The 22890-nt window shown below is 38.0% G+C and overlaps 2 protein-coding genes across 2 annotated transcripts; both read left to right on the forward strand.

Annotated features, from left to right (window-relative positions):
- The first annotated feature begins 700 nt into the window (after positions 1 to 700).
- Positions 701 to 2700, forward strand: il19l (interleukin 19 like). The gene is made up of 5 exons (XM_061041979.1): positions 701 to 1194; positions 1384 to 1446; positions 1614 to 1766; positions 1864 to 1926; positions 2308 to 2700. The coding sequence occupies exons 1-5, from the start codon at positions 1039 to 1041 to the stop codon at positions 2392 to 2394; spliced, it is 522 nt and encodes a 173-aa protein (XP_060897962.1). The 5' UTR covers positions 701 to 1038; the 3' UTR covers positions 2395 to 2700.
- Positions 2701 to 20043: 17343 nt separating this feature from the next.
- il10 (interleukin 10) lies at positions 20044 to 21987 on the forward strand. The gene is made up of 5 exons (XM_061041976.1): positions 20044 to 20321; positions 20443 to 20502; positions 20631 to 20795; positions 21386 to 21448; positions 21542 to 21987. The coding sequence occupies exons 1-5, from the start codon at positions 20046 to 20048 to the stop codon at positions 21650 to 21652; spliced, it is 675 nt and encodes a 224-aa protein (XP_060897959.1). The 5' UTR covers positions 20044 to 20045; the 3' UTR covers positions 21653 to 21987.
- Positions 21988 to 22890: the final 903 nt, after the last annotated feature.

Genomic DNA, 22890 nt, shown 5'->3' on the forward strand with positions numbered 1-22890 from the left:
GCACTTCCATGAACACAGGTCATACCAGTTTTCCTTGGACTTCCCTGTTTATTCTTTCCACTGTAAGAAAATTTTCAGCAATCATTATAGTCAACCTTCACTAGACAAGCAGCCGAACAGGTCGGGTAGGTGTTCCCATCAGGACTTGACCGACAGCTTATAACAATATCTCCAGGCAAGAGAGAGTTTCTCAAGCAAAATGAATATGAGGATTTAATTGGAGCATATATTGTAAATGAAAATGTAATAAACTTCCTGGAGCAGACACAGGTTTAAGTCCGAGGTCAGAGAGAACAGAAACACTTGGTGTTACTGTATTTGTGTAAAGCTCAACTATGCTGTAGATGACTTTAGTAGTTATGATCAACACATTTAAATATCATTACTCAATGATGCAATTACCTCTTCTTAGGAAGGAAGAATAATTCAATGCTGCAGAGGAATGACGACACACTACTACGCGCATAAATGACTCATTTGTTAATTATCCCTTACATCACTGACTGAGGTGTTGCTCTACAGTGAGCACATCAGTCATCACAGAAAAGGAAATCAATCAGGTGTTGGAACATCTGCTAGAATTTCCTTTATTTTCAAACACTTCCTCCTCCTGTAAATCAAATTGACTGCATGAACACATGTGCGTGTGTGTGTGTTTGTGTGTGCGTGTGTGTGTGTTTGTGTGTGTGTGTGTGTGTGTGTGTGTGTGTGTATGTGTGTGTGTTTGTGTGTGTGTGTGTGTGTGTGTGTGTGTTGTTGTGTTGTGCCTTACCTGGTAAAATCCCCTACAGTCCACTATAAGAGGAGAGAGCATGGAGACACAGAAGCACATCTTTCCAAGGACTCTTCCTCAGGTTTACACAAACACAGGTGAGTGTACACACAGGTGATGCTGCTCTTATCTTATAGACTTTATAATGATAAGGAATATATATTAAAACCATGATTTATGATTACAAATATCCTAATTGGTGAACGTTGATTCTCTTTAACTTTGAACTTTGTGTCTGTTAGCTTTTTCACCAGACGACCACAGTGATGAAGATGCTTCTGGGCTGCTTTCTCTGCCTGCTCGTCCTCCTCGGCTGGATGAGTGGATTTGTGGAGAGTGGGACTCTGCATCTGGACAGCTGCTCTGTCAGCGTTCACACACATGAACTACGCAAATATTACTCTGCAATAAGAACAAATGCGGTAAGTTGAACTTTGGCACAATCTTAATTTAATCAGAGGAATCAACAAATGTACCTGTCACATTTTACACGTAGGAGTAGATAAACACAGAAACTGAAGACAGTGAACATTGTTTATAAAAGTTTTCAGTTAATTGAAACCTGCCGAAAACTTGGGATAGACTTTTTTCTTTTGGACTTTGCCTTTCAGATAGAAGGAAACAGTGACATTGGAGTGAAACTCCTGGATAAAAAATTAATAAAGGATGTTCAGGTGAGTCCAGAGTGTTTGTTTTATACCATGTAGTGTTGGTTCCTTTCTCTTTTTTTTCTAATTTAAATTTCAATATTTCTCAGTCCTATTCCATGGATGGCTAAAGGTGTTATCACGAGTATAAGCTTATAATATTGGTAAGTGACCTCTATTTGTCTTTCTCTCAGGAGGGACAGACATGTTGTTTCCTGCGTCTTGTGCTGCGTTTCTACGTTGAGAGAGTGTTCAGCAACTACGCCTCGTCTCAGCCAACACAGCAACGCTGCACCAGCGCTTTGGCCAACGCTTTTGTCAGCATCAGAAGAGACATACATAAATGTGTAAGTTAGATCAAAACATTTGAGACTTGGTTTTGCTTCAATTAAAAACCAGCAAAAGAACAACTATATAATATTGTTTTTTTTCTCATTCGTTCAGCACTGCCAATGTGCAGAAGAGACACAGAGAACCATCGACTCCCTGCATGCTGAGTTTGATAAGGTATGTCTTATTATCAAAGCAGCTCCTTAAAATCATTAATATCTCTACATTGTGTTCAGCTTCCACTACATTTGGTTTACAATTCACACAATTCTATTTGGAAAATTGTATTATATTAAATAAAATCAGGCTTCACTCCTTGTTTTCTAAAAGCACAATCCCTCGTAACTTCATTAGTAAGAAATGGTTCTTTGGAGGTTATAGATAAATCAAATGATATGTTTTTGCTGAGTATCCTGAGAGGTGCAAACAAAGCAAATAACTGAATGGGCTTTAAATGTGACTTCTCACTTAAAATGTAGCTTAAATTGACCACTCAAGGTTACAGGACTCTGTTGCGCATTATTAAATCACTTGTTCTTTCTTCCTTTCTCGGAGCAGCTGGTGATTGACTCGGCGGCCCAGAAGGCTATGGGAGAACTGGACACTGTGCTGGAGTGGCTGGAGGCCCAGAAAACACACACATGATCAGGAGGAAGAAGAACCACAGCAGTCCCCAAAGTGTCTGCACCACTCTTACTGTTGTACAGTAAATGCTATTCTAGACCAGACAATACTTGTTGCTGGGTGAAGGTTAGAAATGTTTCTTAACCTCTGTTTCATTATGCATTTCTCTATTTTTGTACTTAAATTAACTTAATGTTTGTTACATGTGGACTGTTATTTGATACAATATTTATATCTAATATAAGAGAAATCTGTAAGTATTCATATTTATCAAAAATGTGAGATGCTAAGCTATCATATATTTTTTTTTACCATAACTTAATTATTCAGACAAAAGTGATGTTTTCAATATCAATAAAGAAAACAAAACCTACTCATTTGTCTCTTTTCAACATAAAGATGCAATATATACTGATAATGTTTTAGGTCTCTGTATAGGGTTCTTATTAGAGATGCATGGATACAAAAAAAATTCAGTTCCGATCCGATTCAGATATGTAATAATAATAATAATAATAATAATAATAATAATAATAATAATAGCTTTATTGATATAGCACCTTTAAAAACAAATGTTTACAAAGTGCTGTGTGACGTCACTTCACAGGCTGTAAACACAGAATGAAGATAAAAAAGAAGGGATAAACAGGACATTGGTTAAATGAATAAAGCAACAGAGAGCTGAAGAGTTAAACCATAAAAGGAGTAGGAATTTAAAAAGACTAAGAGCAGTAAAATGAATACATGAAGGGGATACATTTAAAGGCTAAAACATTTAAAGAAGAGAAAGATAAAAAGTAACGATACAGATATTGATATTTTTTAAAATCATAATTCATAGTGTTATTGTTGTAAGTATTACATGTAAGGCTACACAAAGCTTTAGTACACCCAGCATTGAATTTCTTATTTAAAGAGCAAGAAAATAAATAAATGAAGATTCACAAAAATTTAAATCAATCCAAAGAAATGTATTTGAACTTTGTGCTTGTCATGATTAGGTCTTTTTTAGTTTTGTTTTTTAGTGTTTCTTCATGTTCTAGTGTGTTTTGTTGAATTCTTGAGTTCTGTGTGTCTTTAGTGTTTCATGATTTAGTTTGTAGTTGTCCTCAGTGTTTCTTGTATTCCTGCCTCTGTGTGTTTCCCAGTGTGATTGTCCTCACCTGTGTCTTGTTAGTCTCACCTGTGTCTGATTACCCTGTCTATTTAGTCTCTGTGTTTCTTCCCCTCTGTGTCAGTTTATTGTATGTTGTTTCTATGGCGTTCGTTGGTATGTCTGTTTTTGCTCGTGCTCCTCTGTGGCTCCCTGTTTTTGATCCCTGTGTTTTTTGTTGTACTTTCTGAAGTGAGTTTTTGTTTGCCTTTTTGTTAAAATAAATAGTTAATTCTGCACTTGGGTCCGCACTCCCTTGTTTTTCTGACCGTTTGTGACAGTGCTGAGTTCACATACGAACAGGCAGTGGCAACAAGTGTGAGGTTTTCAAATCAAATATTTTAAAACTGAAGTGCAATAATTAATTTTGGCGCTGTCAGTCCAATAACCCATTTGTTAATTATGTCAATATACCCGATAACGATATTAAATTGGATCTGTCCCATCCCTAGTTGTTATGTCCAGCATCATCATCATTATTTACAGCAAGAGGACAATCATGATTTGTTTTTAACTCCTCAACTAAGCTGACGTTTAACAGCGGCACATCAATGTTAATCATGTGATTATTAACTGTCTTTGTACTATTTTGGAACTTGTCTGTCGTCTTTTTAAAAAAATTGCTACAAAAAGCTGAAACTATGAAAGGAAGCTGGCGTGCACACTGTGTGTCGGGTAATGTTGAGTAAAACAAGGTGCGCTCTAGTAGGGACAAACAGCAGAAGAAACAACACTATCTCTGCTTTAGCAAGAATCTTGCAGCAGCATCTTCACTCAGCCATCCCACTCCACCATGTTTGTCTCAGCTCAAGTTTTGTGACTGTACCAGTATGTTTAGCCAGTCAAAAAACAACTTCCTGTTTTACGGTGAACAATTTAACACACCCTTTGACGGCTACATAATATTTAGATACATTTTAATCTTTGACTTGTCAACATCAACCCGACCAATTTCTGAGTTCATCAGATGAAACACCTATGACGAGTTGGTTTAAGTATGAAGCCTGTAAATTTCCATATTTTGAAATTCAATTAAAATGGTGGACTTCCTTTAGGTTTTTGCACATAGTCAGAGTAGACTTTAGTTTGTCTCAACACGGTGCATATGCCCATCAATTGGCATGCAAGTAGGTTAAACGCACATAACAACAAAAACATTCGCTTTTTGCAATGTTAAGAAGCCGTGATGAAAAACACCTCAAAATTACACAAATTTGTCTGTGGTGAAGATCAGAAACATTTTTCATGTATTACCTGCCAGCAGACTCTGTTTTCTAAATGTTAAAGTCATTTAAACAACTGTTGTTCTGTGTATATCATTCATGCCATACTTCTGACCGCGTAAACAACTTCAAGATCCAACCAACACAGCAGCCACAATCTACGCATCTGTCAGACCACCGACAAACAAAAACTGATTCATTTCACTGTCGAGGTCTGCTGTGCTCTTCCAGTCTTGCATCAGCAAGCATCTCTATGATCCAAATCCAGTAAAAGATTTAATCCAAACACAAAACATCCAAAAAGATCCATCATTTGATTTAAAACATCGCTTTTAGCTCTGCACTAGTTTATCCATTTTGACCTATAGGAAGACACCACATTGGACCAATCATGACCTTCCATTCACCATTACCTGGCTACAATAGCCAATTTATCTTCCCTCCGTGGCGATGTGTTAGTTGAAAATAGTATAACAGCTGGACCAAACTACCACTCACTCTCATTGGACGAATCGCCACAGTTCAAATGAAAACCCTACCACAGATTAATTATTTATTCTCAATGCTCCCCATCACTCCCACTGACAAATGGTTTAAAACAATAGACTCATTATCATCACAATTTTACTGGAAAAACAAAAAAGCTAGAATTTTATTAAAAACATTACAGAACCATAAGTCACAGGGCGGCCTCGAAGCACCAAACTTTCTCTACTACCATCTGTCAAATCAATTACAATATTTATTCAACTGGACGCAAAAAGAAAAAAACAACAACCAATGTCTAGAACTGGAACAAAACCAATGTAAAACCACTTCAATTGCAGACCTTCCCTTCTCATTGTTATGTTACAAAAAGCACGTAAAAGACCTTACTTATTGTTATGTTACAAAAAGCAGGTAAAAGACCTTACTTATTGTTACGTTACAAAGACCCGGCATATCCATCATGGAGTGTAAGATGAGCATGGAAAGGGGGAAAACAAGATATATGAAAAATATATGCATGAAAAATCAAAGATCGACAAATTGTGCTGTGGACATATGGAAATTCAGAAGGGATTAAGATGGTGCTGGATTTAGCCAGGAGGTCTCTGGAAGAACTTGATCTCAGGGAACATTTTAGACAGTTGTGTCTGAGTTATAGAATGGATATTTGGGGAGTAAGGTCTTTTACCTGCTTTTTGTAACATAACAATGAGTAAGGTCTTTTACCTGCTTCTTGTAAAGTGTCTCGAGATAACACTTGTTATGAGTTGAAGCTATACAAATAAAAATTGATTGATTGATCTTCCTTTCATACAGACACCACTTCATCTTCCCTTTCCAATCTTTTAACTTCACCGCAGTAAGAATAGTTTTAATCCACGAAGACATGATTGTATCAAGTGTGTACATGGATATTGATCTGAACAACGATTAGCCTCTCATTGGGTATGATATTTCTTTCCAAATGAGCCGGATTGGATCAGTCTTTTTTTGTTTGATTTGTGTACAAGACGCTTATCCCAGTATCCTCCTTTCTTCCTCAAAGCTATATTATCTCATACCTATATTCTGACAGTGTTGAACAGACTCTGATTGTCCACAATGTGTTCACCTGCCAGTTGATTGTTTCTCTATGATGTTAAGTGACTGATTCAGCCCAGTATGTTCAAAAACTTAAAATGAATGAATAAAATGAGAAGCAGAATAGATGAAATACCTAGATATTAACATCACCAAAATCCTATCAAAGCTATTTCAAAGTTACTATGGACAGATCAACACCAATAGGAAAGACAAAGACGGTGAAAACAAACATATAGCAACATTTGATATATCTCTACCGTCAACATACAACAAGCTCAATTTATCAAATGGGATAAGCTTATCAAGATTTTTATTGAAAAGTTAAAGACTGCCACATTTCAGCTAACTAAAGACAAAGGGGGAATGGCTCTTACGAATATAACGGAATCTAGAAATGATTCAACAATGAGTGTCTAGGCTGAATGGGAAAGCAAGCTGAATGAGGATGTCCCCAAAGAAGATGTGGTTTGATATTTGGAAAACAATTCAAACTACGACATAATCACTGAGATGGAGAGAATTAATGTGGAAGAATCAAATGAGGTACTTCATCACACTTAAAATAAAGTTAAACAGATGAATGTTCAAAAACTATTCTGGAGATTATGCAACCACACAGAAAAAAAAACGTACACATTTTCTGAAACTACTAGGATTAAATTTGACTGTGAGAGTATCAATCAATCAATCAATCAATCAACTTTTATTTGTATAGCGTCAACTCATAACAAGTGTTATCTCGAGACACTTTACAAGAAGCAGGTAAAATACCTTACTCATTGTCTGTTAACATTACAAAAGAGCAGGTAAAAAGACCTTACTCATTGTTATGTTACAAAAAGCAGGTAAAAGACCTTACTTATTGCTATGTTACAAAGATCCGGCCTATCCATCATGAGCACTTTAGCAAAGCAGCAAAAGTTACAGTGGTAAGAAAAAACTGCCTTATTAAAAGGCAGAAATCTTCAGCCGGATCCCCGGCTCATGACGAAACAGTCTTCACAGGTCTAGACTGCGCCGGGCTTGGAAAGGGATAGGGGGAGAGATGGGATAAGATGCAGGAAGAGGGATAGAGAGCAAGGGGGTGGGGGGAGGTAGACTGTCCATCAGCAATCCGGTGGGGAGGGGAGGGGGTGTGGGGGGTTGTTCTGGCAGGCCGCCAACCCACGATCCGGTGGGGAGGGGGTAGTGGTGGGGTGGGGGTTGTTCTGGCAAGCCGTCAACCGACGATCTTGAGGAGCCTAGGAGAGCTCAAGAGCTCCCAGGAAAGTAGGTGGTTAGTGACTGAGATTTATAGATAGATACATGCAGTAATATGATGTACTGTATATGCAGAGAGAGAGAGAGAGAGAGAGAGAGAGAGAGAGAGGAGCTCAAGGTGCCAGTTCCCCCGGTAGTCTAAGCCTATAGCAGCATAACTAAGAGCTGGTCTACACCAGCACCAGCCCTAACTATAAGATTTATCAAAAAGGAAAGTTTTAAGTCTAATCTTAAAAATACAGACTGTGTCTGCCTCCCGGACCCCGCCTGGAAGGCGGTTCCAGAGGAGAGGAGCCCGATAACTGAAGGCTTTACCCCCCATAGTACACTTGGAGACTGTAGGTACCACCAGCAGGCCTGCACTCCGGGACCGCAACGCTCTCAAGGGACAGTACGGCACTAGTAGCTCCTTAAGATAAGATGGTGCCTGGCCATTTAGAGCTTTGTAGGTGAGAAGAAGGATCTTGAATTCTATTCTAGACTGTATAGGGAGCCAGTGCAGAGAAGCCAGGACAGGAGTAATGTGGTCCCATTTCCTGGTTCTGGTCAGTACACGAGCTGCAGCATTCTGGACCCGTTGAAGAGTCTTTAGAGATTTGCCAGAGCACCCTGACAAAAGAGAGTTACAATAATCCAGTCTGGAGGTAACAAATGCATGAACTAGTTTTTCTGCATCACTTTGCGACAGGATATTCCTGATCTTGGATATATTACGAAGGTGAAAGTAGGCTGTTCTTGAAACTTGACTGATGTGAGAGCTAAAAGACATATCTTGATCAAAAATAACTCCTAGATTCCTAACAGTGGTGCTAGATGCCAGGCTGATGTCATTAAGGACAGTCACATCACTAGAAAAAGTCTCTCTGAGGTTCTTAGGGCCTAGCACAATAACTTCAGTCTTGTCTGAGTTAAGTAGCAAAAAATTTCTGGTCATCCAGGTCCTAATGTCCTTAAGGCACGTTTCTAGCTGACATAACTGACTGGTACCATCGGGCTTCATTGATACATAAAGCTGAGTATCATCTGCATAACAATGAAACTGTATGGAGTGTTTCCTCATAATATTTCCCAGAGGAAGCATATATAATGTAAAAAGAATTGGTCCAAGCACTGAACCTTGTGGGACTTCATGGCAAACTTTAGTGTGCATAGAGGACTCATCATTAACATGTACAAACTGAGATCGGTCTGATAAGTAGGATTCAAACCAACTTAAAGCAGTCCCTGTAATTCCAAGCAAATGCTCTTGTATACATTCTGTTCTCAACAAAGTGTTTGGTAATGAAAGCCATTGTGTCTTCTTTTATACCTGGGATTATTGGAAGGAACTGTGCATTCAGGAGAATACTTGGTAAAGATTCTCCTCGCAGCTGGAAAGGAGACCAAATCTAAGAACTGGCTTAAGACTGATGATCCAAACCACAAAACAATGACGGTACGTCATAAGTCGTTTTCACATATGCACTCCAGATAATATCTAGATATTTACAAGAGGACTTCTCCGGAGATTCTCCCGAACTAGTCGTTCACATATGCTCCTCACAGCGGGGGACTTTCCCTGTCAGAGGGGAGGGGGCTGGGGGGTTTCCCGACGTAAGACGTGACGTAAATAAACAACGAGGAAGTAGCGGCCGAAGCAACAGAGTCCGCTACACGACGTTATAATGAGAATATTTACCTTTATATCAATGCTATGTGTAATCCAATGGAATGACAACATCCACAAAAGAGAGGAGAACAACATACTGATGAACAGAAGACAGAATGCAGACGTTTAATTACGTGCACAGAGATCGTAGTGGTCGCGTGCAGACACTTTATACAGTTACTGTATATAAACGTCATTCTCTTTCCATTGGCTCAAGTTGAAATCTCCGGAGTATATTCGGCCGCGTTCAGACATCAGCTCACTCGGATTTTCTGCGGAAAAAATACTAGGGGTCTGGAGGAGAAACTCCGGGTAAAGTCCACGCGAAAAATGTGTCTGTTTGCGTTCACACATAGCCTAAAGAACCTCCGGGTAGCCAAATTTTCAGGAGACTTCTGTATGTGTGAAAAGGGTTATAGATGATGACCTTGTGACAGAAAAGCTAACCTACAGGTTGAAAATTAAGGATGTGTATTTTGAAAAAAGGCTAGACAAAAATTTGAACAAAAAAAAACCACATAAGCAACATAAGCAATAAATGCAGTGTACAAAAATGAAATTCTCATCCATTTACAGGCTTTATGTATATGTCAGACTTTTTTACGCCTCTTCCAAACCTTAACTTGAACCAGTGAAACTATGATTCATCATGCAAATTGCATTAAGAAACTGTTATTTTTTACTTTCACCAATTCAGCATACAGATGTACAAACACTATAGGAAAGTATGACTTGTCAAAGGAAGACTGCTTACATAAATGCGGTTAACACCATCAGCGGCGTACATGGGTGAAGCCATACGCACGCAGGCACTTGCATCTGACCGTGAATCAAAACAGTTTGGCGAATTAAGTTTTATCATTATATGTACCACAATGTTTAAGTTAAAATAAAATATACAAGTAAAAAGTATATTTTTGGAAAGGACTCTAAAAAGTTGAAAAACATTCCCCTGCATTTTCTGATGTAAGGAAAAAGAAAGAAGCTTTCAGTGTTGACTCATAGGACAGATCCCAATTTTGCATTAGTCAGTGATACGCAACCTCAGCAGCATTCACAATGGCATCATCAAGTTCTTGAAAAAGGGGAAGAGAAGGCATGGTGTATATTTTGTCTTTCATGGAAACATTCCCTTTATGAAGCAGCTAAAAACCTCAAATCTCTTTAGATGGTGGAATGAAACTGTCTCAAGTATGTGGAGAAACTTACATTAAATGCTCAAATGAGTGTCAGATGTGTGCATTATGTGTGCATGTGTTGATTGTGTGCAACTAAATGATTTTCCTTTGACATTCTAACACAGTAGTTCCCAACCTGGGATGGCTCATTACCAACTTTAACTTCACAAAACTCTGGTGACACATACAGCTTTTTTTTTTTTTTTTTTTTTTTTTACATTTATTTGTTTTCAATCATGTTATAGTTTTTCTATTGTGTTGCAAGTAAACATTCTTTTTAGACCACATTAAGGCCCTTTATGTGAATATTATTGTGGACAGAGATAGAAATGCCCATATGCATGACTCTGGAAAAAAAAATCCCCCACATGTAACAAGCATGTTTAACCATTTCTCTGCAGTCTCCTCCCTTATAGATATCTGTCCCAATTTGGCTATAAATGGAGACACCACATGAGCCCAAAATATGTGCACTTATCTCCACAAGAATCCTGCAGCAGCATCTTCACCAAGGAACTGTAGGCTCCTCTCATCTGAAGACTTCAGCAACTATGACTCCTCGGTCTCTCCTCCTGTCCATTTTGCTCCTTCTGTCTTTCTTCAGCACTATGTCTTGCAGTCCCATGTGCAATAACCAGTGCTGTCATTTCGTGGAGAACTTCCCTGTCCGGCTAAGGAAGCTCCGACAGGACTACTCACAGATCCGAGATTTCTTTGTGAGTAAAACTGAAAAATATTTACCAAAGTGCAGCATCATATGGCCTGCATGTGATGCTGCATGTCACCACTGCTCTGTCAGCGTCACATCATACTGAGCCTGACATTTCTCTGTTTTAGGAAGCAAACGACGATCTCGACGAAGCGCTGCTGGACCAGAGCGTGGAGGACTCTTTCAAAGTGACATGTGATGAAAAAATAAAGTTTCTGTGGGTATGACATCCCTTCCTGGGGCGTGGCACACCATATTCAACAAGCTAGCAGTGAACCAGCAATGGAAAGCGCAATGATATAGCATTTTGAGATGGATGATGTTAAGGTCTTAAAAGTAAAAAAACAAATGGATAGCTTTTCATTTTGATATATATTGTATGGAATATAATGATGAATCAAAATAAAACAAAATGTAATTTATTTTATTTTTTTGGGCAATTTTGACACTGTCCCACTTCACCAATACACTATTGGCAAAGTGGGACAGTGCAATATTGGTAAAGTGGGACAGCCATTCAAGTCATTTTAATTGGGAAATGTAGTTCCTTTTTAACATATCCTCATAAAATTAGCTAGCTAGCTAGGTGTTTAACCAAGGATTTACTGAAATGTGTACTTACTTTAATGCTAATTGCTAACTGGTAACATGCAAAAGTAGCATACAGATATAAAAATAAATAGCTATAGGCTATAGTTAACATAGTCAATTTACCAACTTCAGGATGACATACTAATGCTTACTATGATAATTTTTTTTTTTCAGAATCCAATGGTAGAAATTAGAAGGGCAATGAAGCAGAAGAGAAAGGAGATAAATAAATCAAAATAAAACAAAATGCCAGGATGCCATGGTTGTTTTGATAAGTGACTCAGGCTATCAAACACAGTAACAATAATTTTGACTCAGGCTTTTCCGCTGGTGTGTCCTATCAAACCTAACAATGAATTAGTTGTTCAGTCAGATCCTGGCTTGGTCTACATGTTTTCTCACTTTTCTACTTTGCTTCCTTTGACTCCACTCTAGATGTTTATGTTCGCCTATAGTCTGATGACTGTTTTGTGCCTGTGTTTGCAATTAAATTTAGCATGTGTAATTAATGATCTATGATATTTTTATGAATGTTCATTATTTAAATGTTTAGATTAAATTATTTAAAAAGTGATAATTGTTGTTATTGATATTATTATTGTGTTTTTAATTGAAAAAACTTAATGTGATTTAAGTATCCCAGTTTACCAATTACAGGTGTCCCACTTTGCCAGTAGTCCCAGGGAAATTTTTGTTTAGGGTCAATATTTGTTTGAGGAAGAGCCATCTGTCCTGTGTTTAATAATTCTCTCTGTTTTCTTCTCTATAGTATAGAAGACCGCTTAAGCTATTTAGAATAGTATAATATGAGGGGATTTGACAAATAAATCATAATTAAAATCGACACAGAAGGCAAAATTTTATAAAGTACTACAATACATTTTTTATTGATCAATAAAAAAGAATTTCAGGAAAACTCCATTTGAATTCCTTGGGACCCCAAATTGGGTCGGGACCCCCAAGGTAGAGAAAGTCTATCCTATGTTTCCTGTCCCAAGAATGTGCCTACATTAAAAGTAGAAACTATATTTGATCAATAAATGTGATGAGCTCTGTGAGGATGAGACACGGGAAACTAGACTTTATCAGGTATGAAGCATAGCAAATTCAAGCTGGCTGTATTTAAAAAAAAAAATGTTCCCACCGTGGCCTGCAGAGGGTGCTGAAGAGCTATTTAACCTTTGAAATAAATAACTCAGTTTCAAACAGTTATAGAAATGTCTTTTCCAATTCACAAATGTTTCGTAAGAAATTGATGTTGTCAATCTAATTGCTGTTTTAACTTTTTGATCTTGAGTACCTTTATACCTTGTTAAGAAATTTGCTATATAAATAGAATATTGTGGTTTTATCACCTGTCATTCAATTCAACCTTCAAAGAGAAGGTGTAACATTCATACTAATGGAAACCACATGTATCTGGATTTGATGTAGGTCTAAGAGTACCCATAAGACTTTAAAGTAACCATATTCTGTTAATCCAGTGTAATCATCATCTCAGGACATTAAAGCAGCTACAGTACCTTTCCTTTTGTGTTCTTTCTGTCAGTTCAGGATGACTTAACCATAAGACTTTCCTTTTTGCTGATCTTGATCTGTAAATTGTGAAGTATTCTCTGAACAAACATTTCTTCCTGATTCCTTTTAACTGCTCATGCACTTCTCCCTGTGAAACGTTTTCTGGGAAAGGTTCAAACAAAGCCCTTTCTCTCTGTGGACTGCCATTTCTTCATGGAAAAAAGTCAATCTTCTAGCTAATGGTCTTGTGGGTGGACTTTTGGTAGGTTACAAGGAGACACTAAATTGACACTTTTTTTAAAAACAGTTAAAAACGCCCAATAGTTAAGTTCACATTTCCAGGAAAATTGAGATTGCAAGATCTTGAAAGTTAAATCACAGGTATGCTGATATTTTCTGGATGAAAAAAAAGTGAGATCCTCCAACCTATTATTCAACAGTAACAACAGTAATAAGTGTGGCAAAATAAGCATACAGGATGTATTGATTATGTAGTGTATTATAGACTGCTCTGTTTTCTGTTTTTCTGTTTTGAAGGAAGCTCTCCCTCTGTATGAACATCAACTTTTTGTACATGGATCATGGATTTTCAGTTTGTGCGAGGACTATCAGCTGCCAAGTCTCTTAGCATCTACAATAATAAATAAACTCTTATAAAGAACATAAACTCTTTAATCCATAACACAGATCTGTGTGTCTTCGGAAGCAGAGAAAGTAACAGACGTGAAGGTATGATCAGATTAAAAATAAAGAATACAATGTCCTAATTATAAAACTGTATAATCATTCTTTACATTAAATAGATCAAAATAAATCCACCTTCATTTAAGACTCCTGTGAGGAGTTTCTATCTGATTATGGAACATACTGAAATTCACAGTGATGCCTCTTTATGACCAACAAAAGCAAACCAGACTATCAGCATGAGGATCAACTATTTCTTTATATTTGTTTCTTAATATATGAGCCTACTGTCGCCGGGTATCAGGCAAAGTGATTTACAGCAGACAGACTTTTTATCCCACACCAAATAATCTTGTTGAGGTAAATGTTTCATCAGTTAACATGGCTGATTAAATGCTACATTCAAAGAAACACGACTTTCCAGACAAAATCAGCAGGGACAAGAGGGACCAATTTGTCCACAGGTGGGTGCCAAAATGAACGCAAACCAAAAGGCAGCACTTGAAATTCCCGCGCCGTTCTGCTTAAACCTGGACATGGTTCTCTTGGGGTCTTGTGGGTCTGTTCTGCTTAAACCTGGACATGGTTCTCTGGGGGTCTTGTGGGTCTGTTCTGCTTAAACCTGGACATGGTTCTCTGGGGGTCTTGTGGGTCTGTTCTGCTTAAACCTGGACATGGTTCTCTTGGGGTCTTGTGGGTCTGTTCTGCTTAAACCTGGACATGGTTCTCTGGGGGTCTTGTGGGTCTGTTCTGCTTAAACCTGGACATGGTTCTCTTGGGGTCTTGTGGGTCTGTTCTGCTTAAACCTGGACATGGTTCTCTTGGGGTCTTGTGGGTCTGTTCTGCTTAAACCTGGACATGGTTCTCTGGGGGTCTTGTGGGTCTGTTCTGCTTAAACCTGGACATGGTTCTCTTGGGGTCTTGTGGGTCTGTTCTGCTTAAACCTGGACATGGTTCTCTTGGGGTCTTGTGGGTCAGAGGTCATGATGAGAAGAAACCTACAGACAGAAATCTTTGGTGTAGTATTTCAGCTAAATATGAAACATGTAATACCAATCATACTTTATAAGTTGTTCTGTAAAAGATGTACGTTTTCCCATACAGGAATATATCTCTAAATAGTTCTGCACACACTATATTTGTTTTAACTTCACATTCAGAAGCTTTAGGTCCAAAAAACAGTGAAATAAAAAAACAGTGAAACTATGATTCATCATGCAAATTGCATTAAGAAACTGTTATTTTTTACTTTCACCAATTCAGCATACAGATGTACAAACACTATAGGAAAGTATGACTTGTCAAAGGAAGACTGCTTACATAAATGCGGTTAACACCATCAGCGGCGTACATGGGTGAAGCCATACGCACGCAGGCACTTGCGCACTTGCATCTGACCGTGAATCAAAACAGTTTGGCGAATTAAGTTTCATAATTTTGGCAGCAAGCAATCATTTTATTAGTGTATCAATCAAGCTGAGGAGTTTTTAATCTTACATAACTGACAATTTCCAGGTCAAATTTTAAACAGTGTACAAAGGAAGTGTTGAAGTTTCATCTCCTCCTCAAAAGATGCTTGGCCAGCAGAATGGCAATGCTACTTTAGTTTCAGGTTCATGACGATGCATTCATCTACTGTAGCCTGCTCACGTCTGCAGAAGTTATAAGGTTTCTGAGAAATACTCTTTTGAACTTATTGGACTTAAAATTCACAAGTAATATTTTAAATGTGCAGGTTTCAGTTTAAGGTCCTAGCACAGACATGCAGTTAATCAGATCTACAGGGTGAAGTGACATGCCAACCAGAAGATAGTTCACATTTGCCCTATAGGTGAACTGAGATGAAGTCTGGCTACAAAGAAGAATGTTCTCTGTCATACTCAGGAAACAAGAATTTTTGCTCTTCCGGTATGCTCAATCCTCATAATGGGCTTCCGCCCACCTAATATCCGCTGTGATGCATGGTTGAGTCTTTGTGAGTGATAGGGAAGGGCGCTGTCACCCTGTTGTAATATCCTTTGGACATTTGTTCACTTCATGAACATCTCTGATAGTTTCCTCTTTTTTAACCTTATTGCAAAACTCTAAAAAGCTACAGCTTGAATGTTTAACTGAAATGAATCTACTATATATATATATATATATATATATATATATATATATATATATACATGACATAAACAGAAACTGAAAAAAATGTTCAGGGATGAAGCTATACCTATGTACACAAAGAAAAACATCAGGCAGACAGCTTGTGTAAAAGTGAAAGAATAATGCAGTGAACCTGTTTGCTGAGACAGACAGATTTCCTCTAAAGACGCAAGTGAAAGAAATGTGTTAAGGCACATTTTGCAGCTCATCTTGCAAAGCCGAACGAAGACAAGATGATGAAGCAAAGTGCTTGTAGAAACAAAAACAATATCTCTTTTTCATATTTATTTTTGGGCTTTTTCGTTCCTTGATTGGAGCGACAGGACAGTGGATTAAAGTCAGAAATTGAGCGGGAGAGTGAGTGGGGAATGACATGCGGGGAAAAGAACCACAGGTCGGATTAGAGCACGGGCCACTTATAATAATAATAATAATAAAGTTTATTTATAAAGCACTTATCAAAACAAACGTCACAAAGTGCTTTACAGAAAAAAGAAAAATCCCAACAGTCAAATACACAACAATAAAACCCTATTAAAAAAGCATGAAAAATAAAACAACAGTGCAGCAATCATCCAACGAACAGAGAAAAGAGAAACAACCGAGACAGAGATTGGCTAAAGTTAACAGTAAAACAAATAAAACATCATGGATGAAACAAGGATTATAAGAAGGCCTTACCATAAAAATGTGTTTTTAAAAGAAGATAGACATGACACTTGTAGGACTACAGCCCTACAGTGAAAATTTACCACTCGGCCAATGGTGCCGCAAAACAATCTTTTTGAAAGATTATTATTTGGGCTTTTATGTCTTTACCTGAGAGGACACAGGACAGAGTAGGACATTGGGTAGAGAGAGTGAGGAATGACATGTGGGGAAGGCGAGGCCACCATCACCCCACCAAAACAATTTTTTTGACTTGAATTTTTTGATTTCTTTCAGTGCATTGTAATTCACGCTTAGGTGCAGCATCTCTGACTGCAGGCTCTGATCGCTGTTGACAACCTCAGACGGTGAGTTTCGAGGATGAGCTGGCAAGACTGCATCACCACACTAGCACATGATCATCTCAAAAGCAGATGACGCTTTGCTGTGTATTACTCAGACAAAGTGATTAAAGTCAAGATTGGACTGATTTAATATGTGCACACGAAGGGGACTGGTTCCTGGTAGAGCTGACACTGATCAGATACCTTATCAATCTACACTCACTGATACATGGATCCTCTACATCAACACATTTAAGTGTCACGTTCAAAAGGGCATGACAGTATTACGAGAAACAATAACTTGATGCTTCTTCTCTCTGAATTATATACTTCTGCAAACTCTAAAAAGAGAAGCAAATTTAATTATAGCTTGAAAATGTACTGAGTTTATGTAAAACAATTTGAATTATTGTACACTTTGTTGTGTGTCACAGGTTTTGGCATGTAGAAATAATCTATGTATATAACGTCTCTCAGAGAATGAAGGGCAGGAGGCGTCATTGTTTGATTAACACAAAAATCACAGTATGAATGGATATGCAGCATGAAGGGAGTTTTTGTTAAATAGAAACTAAAGGCCCTTATGTGAGTGAATTCACAGACTGGTGCAGGTCATCCTTCCTGGACATGAATGTCCTAAAGACTAAAGAAATAACAGTAGATTTCAGGAAAAAATCCCTCTGTCATTTCTCCTGTTTTTATTAACAACCAGGCTGTGAGGTGGTGCACCAATACAAGAACCTGGGGACCATCATCGATGACAAACTCACCTTCGAGCTCCAAACTGAAGCTGTCTGCAAAGAAACTTATCAGCGTGTGCACTTTCTGAGGAAGATTAGGAATTTGAACATTGATAGCACTTTTATGAAGATGTTTTATTCCTGTTTTATTGAATCAGTTTTAACATTCTGCATGGTACCTGATACGGATCATTCGGCATCAAAAACCGCAACAAAATACAGAGCATTTTTAAACTGTGTGTCAGAATCACAGGATCGTCCCTTTCTGACCTTTCTTATTTATATAAAACAAAGTGTCTTAAGAAAGCTCAGTCAATCTTGGCAGATCAAAGTCATCCTTTGTCCAAGGATTTTAAGTTGCTGCCGTCAGGCCACAGATTCAGCCTGCCAGCATGCAGGACAAAGAGGTTGAGAAACTAATTTGTTCCTGCTGCCATCACCTTCTTAAACCACTAACTGTGTGTTGTGTTTCTTATCTACTGTATTTATTTACTGTCCTTTCTATGTTGTTTGCTCATTTTGGGCTGTATGTATGTGTGTGTTTTTACTGCTGACTGCAAAACAAATTGCCCTCTCGCAGGGATAATAAAGACAACCTTGAAAGAATGAATGTTGCATTCAAAAGAGCATGATGTTACAAAGCAATAATAATAAAAAAAATGATTTGTTGCAATGGTGAATATGAGAAAAATGCCTGTCATGTGTTATAGATAGCTAATGATGAATAATGAAATTCTTATCATCAGATCATGACACATGATTGAATAAAAAACATCTTACAGTTTATTGTATTTTATGCTTTTCTTTTACGTCTATAAGCTTTTTATGTAAATGATTAACTTTAATAAAGAGAACACTGTGTCATCCTCAGCATGATAAAAGCTTCATCCAGTAAATGAACTTCAACTTCTTGGCCCATGACTGATCGTCCTGAATTTTATTTGTACGGATTGTAAAGTCTTCATCATGTGCAAAACATCACGTCGGGAATGATTCTAAATGTAATACTTTCAAAATACCAGTGTTGCCAAACAAAAATGGGTTAAGTGGACATTCCATAACAGAAAAGTACTGAAGGGAAAACACCCCTTACGAGTCCCAAACTACTTCTCTATGCAGTTTATCCTGTAAATATGCTGTTTATATGTAAACCTCATGACACAGGAAGACACCTACTGAGAGCACCTACCGAGAGCTACCAGCAGAGATGAGTAAAGTCAGCTGTAGCCATTGTTGTCAGTCATATTACGCATGTCTGACACAGGGAATCCAAAGTGTCGTCAAATTCAAACCACAACTGCATATCATTTCCACCTAGGTGGTACTATTGTCTCTGTTATTATGCATACGAGGAATAATAAAACGTGATTCATTGCACTTCACGTAAATTCACAGAAACTTTTGCGCCTAAGAATCTATTAGGATGACTATATCTAATCTAGTTCAGTGAATAAGGGCAATGAATCTGATATGGAACTTCTGGCTGTAGTTGTCATACTAATATGGGCTGGCCCCCGTCTGTGGAATCAACTGCTTCCCTCCATCAGACAAATCAACGCGTTAAATCCATTCAAATCAAAACTCACCTCTTTTCCCTGGCATTTAAAACAAGTTGAAACAGATCCCATATATTTAGCTTAGGTATGTATCTGTATGTATGCATGTGCATGTAGGTATGAGGGTATGTATGTGTTTGTGATATGTATGTATGCTGCATGTATATATGTTTGTGTGTGTATTATGTGTATGTATATGTACGTGTATATGTGTATATATATATATATGTGTATGTGCATATGTATAAATACATTTTTTATTTCTTGCTTTTACGCATTGCCTGTAAAGCACTTTGGTCAGATGAAGCTGTTTTTAAATGTGCTATACAAATAAACTTGATTTGATTTGATAATATAAATACAAGAAATAGTACAAAAATGATAGTAATATGAGTAATAAAATGCAGAAATAAAACATGTATTTAATGCATAATATTTTGGTGAGTTAACAGACATAAATGCACATTTAAAAAAAATAAAAATAAATGACATCATAACAAAATTCCACTGATGCTGCGTTATAATTATTTCCTTGAGAGTAAAAGATGGTGAGATCTATCAATAATATCAGCCTCATGGGAGGAGCAGCCCCATATGCATGACTCTGGAAAAAAAAATCCCCCACATGTAACAAGCATGTTTAACCATTTCTCTGCAGTCTCCTCCCTTATAGATATCTGTCCCAATTTGGCTATAAATGGAGACACCACATGAGCCCAAAATATGTGCACTTATCTCCACAAGAATCCTGCAGCAGCATCTTCACCAAGGAACTGTAGGCTCCTCTCATCTGAAGACTTCAGCAACTATGACTCCTCGGTCTCTCCTCCTGTCCATTTTGCTCCTTCTGTCTTTCTTCAGCACTATGTCTTGCAGTCCCATGTGCAATAACCAGTGCTGTCGTTTCGTGGAGAACTTCCCTGTCCGGCTAAGGAAGCTCCGACAGGACTACTCACAGATCCGAGATTTCTTTGTGAGTAAAACTGAAAAATATTTACCAAAGTGCAGCATCATATGGCCTGCATGTGATGCTGCATGTCACCACTGCTCTGTCAGCGTCACATCATACTGAGCCTGACATTTCTCTGTTTTAGGAAGCAAACGACGATCTCGACGAAGCGCTGCTGGACCAGAGCGTGGAGGACTCTTTCAAAGTAAGAAACAAACAATACTGGAGCCAAGTAGATACTTTTCAGCTTGAATTAGATGAGCCTTTAGTGAGACACTAAAGGGTTAAAGGACATTAAATAATCTGGTTGGTTTCTTCCTCCTCCCCTGTCAGAGCGAGTTCGCCTGTCACGCCATAAACAGCATCCTGGACTTTTATCTCGGCACGGTTCTGCCCACAGCTCTGGCCGGAGTGACAGACGAGACCAGGGGCTTGAAGCCGCACATGGAGTCGATACAGCAGATCTTCGACGCTCTCAAGGGTGATGTCACGAAATGTGTAAGTAGCCGAAACACGTGTTTACTCCTACGGGAGGTTAAAGATGTCAATACGCGCAGTAGTAGAGTTAGATCCGTGTATTTGTCCACGTTTCATTTGGTGACAAGACGATTTTTGTTGTCCTCGAGTAAAATCGTTAAACTCTAGAATATTTAGAAAGGAAATGATCTGTATAAATTGAAATGGGACCTTCAAGTTAAAAAAATAAAATCCGAATTTAAAAAAACAACAACAACATTGGCTTCTTTTGGTCCAAACAGACTTTAATTTAAAATGTTAAACTCTAGCTAAGGTTTTCCACAGCCAGATCACTGAAGCCATTGCTCTGGATTGGACTTCTTCCAAAAAGTGTCAAAATATTCCCATGAGGTCAATGGCAGACCACTGCAGACAGAGTGCAAACGAGTTCCCCATAATATTGCATTAGTCAGTGGTACATAAACTACAGCAGCTTGCAAAACCGTGCACCAGTTTCCTTACCCTGTTATAACCTCTGCTATGACACAAATCCCAAATGAAACTTTAGGGAGGGTGAGGCAAAAGGTTGATCCTGTGAAATATATTAAAGCTGTCTGATTTTCCTCTTACAGAGACATTACTTCTCATGCAAGACACAGTTTGACATCAAACATCTGAACTCTACGTACACTCAGGTAAGTTCCACAACGTCATCCTTTATGGTGAAAGATGTAGATTTTAGATGTGTATGGGGATATGTGAATAATCTGAAACATGTGTGTCCACAGATGGAGAGTAAAGGTCTGTATAAGGCCATGGGGGAGCTGGACCTGCTGTTTAACTACATTGAAGCATACCTGGCTTCTAAACGACACAGAAACCTCGAGACCTCTTCATGAAGTGTTGATGACCCTGATCAAAATGTGACCTTGTTCCTCTGAGGAATAAGAAAAATAGTCAACTAAATCATGCACTCTTGTGCAGACAGTCCGTTATTTTCATTGCTGTTGATTTACTTATTTCATGTTGAACTGAGTTCTGTTGGTCTGACAATTGTTTTACTTTTTTGTCCTGGGGACAATTTTTTCTGTGTTGACCATATTGAGTCCAACAAAAGTCCTACAAACTGTCACTGAAGAGAATATTTATTTTTGTATCAAACATCTTAAATTATGTATTTTTTGTATTTATGCTGTTTATTGTTTTTAAAATAAATTACTCATTTGACTCCTTATATGGCTGCTACAGATCGTGTATTCTTACTGTACCATCATTTAGGAATGTGTAGAATGTGTAAAAACATATAACATCCTGCAGTGCTGCAGTCTTTATGTGGGGAACCACTCGAGTGTAAAGTCAACAGGCTGATGCACTAACCTCAAACATGACCCATTTGATCACTTACCAGCAGCCCTGCTATACCTTTACTTACAGTAACTGTAACTAGCCAGCTTCACCCTCATGCCATATGCACACACTTGCAGACACCCTATCACATGCATGCATAAGCAATCTCACTTCCACACATCATGCATCATCAGAAATCATAAAACAGTATAATAGAGAAGTTAAACAAAATAAATATTACCTGCATTGAGAGTTTTATCACTTTCTTTTCAGAGAGGGAATTTGTCATGAAGTGGAATTAATGCATTAACAGAAAAGACACAAACCTATATGTTCTGCATCCTATTTAACCATCTGTATATACTGAATGTAGTACATATTGCAAACCGGTGTGTGTGCTACTCTGACAGCAAAGTGTTCCTGACTTGACTGATTTACGGTCTTGACTCAGGTCTCTGCGCCGAAACTACTTCATCAGCCACATGCTAAGTACCGTGGGATGATCTGGTAGTATTACTCCAGCAATGACTACCATTATTCAAAAAGTATAATTGACAACTGTTAGCCAATGAAGCATGACTATTATATCTCAAATAATGTTGCATGCTGTTTCCTTGAGGATTAATCACATAACCAATATGGACTATTCAGATCATGACTAGCTGTCATGGAGATACAAGGTGCTTCTCTTCAGAGGTGAATGGTTAAGAGGTGAGAAAAACATGGAGGACAAAGCTGATCTTTATTACCTTCAACTAATTGATCATTAACAGTTTAGCTTCTGAGGCTA

This window comes from Labrus mixtus, chromosome 7, assembly GCF_963584025.1.
Source record: "Labrus mixtus chromosome 7, fLabMix1.1, whole genome shotgun sequence".
NCBI classification, from domain to species: Eukaryota; Metazoa; Chordata; class Actinopteri; order Labriformes; family Labridae; genus Labrus; species Labrus mixtus.

Coding starts and splice junctions, on each gene's coding strand:
- il10 (XM_061041976.1), top strand. CDS start 20,046: ATGGAGACACCACATGAGCCCAAAATATGTGCACTTATCTCCACAAGA. Junction 20,503..20,630: donor GCGTGGAGGACTCTTTCAAA/GTAAGAAACAAA, acceptor CTCCCCTGTCAG/AGCGAGTTCGCCTGTCACGC. Junction 20,796..21,385: donor AGGGTGATGTCACGAAATGT/GTAAGTAGCCGA, acceptor TTCCTCTTACAG/AGACATTACTTCTCATGCAA.
- il19l (XM_061041979.1), top strand. CDS start 1,039: ATGAAGATGCTTCTGGGCTGCTTTCTCTGCCTGCTCGTCCTCCTCGGC. Junction 1,195..1,383: donor CTGCAATAAGAACAAATGCG/GTAAGTTGAACT, acceptor TTTGCCTTTCAG/ATAGAAGGAAACAGTGACAT. Junction 1,767..1,863: donor GAAGAGACATACATAAATGT/GTAAGTTAGATC, acceptor TCATTCGTTCAG/CACTGCCAATGTGCAGAAGA.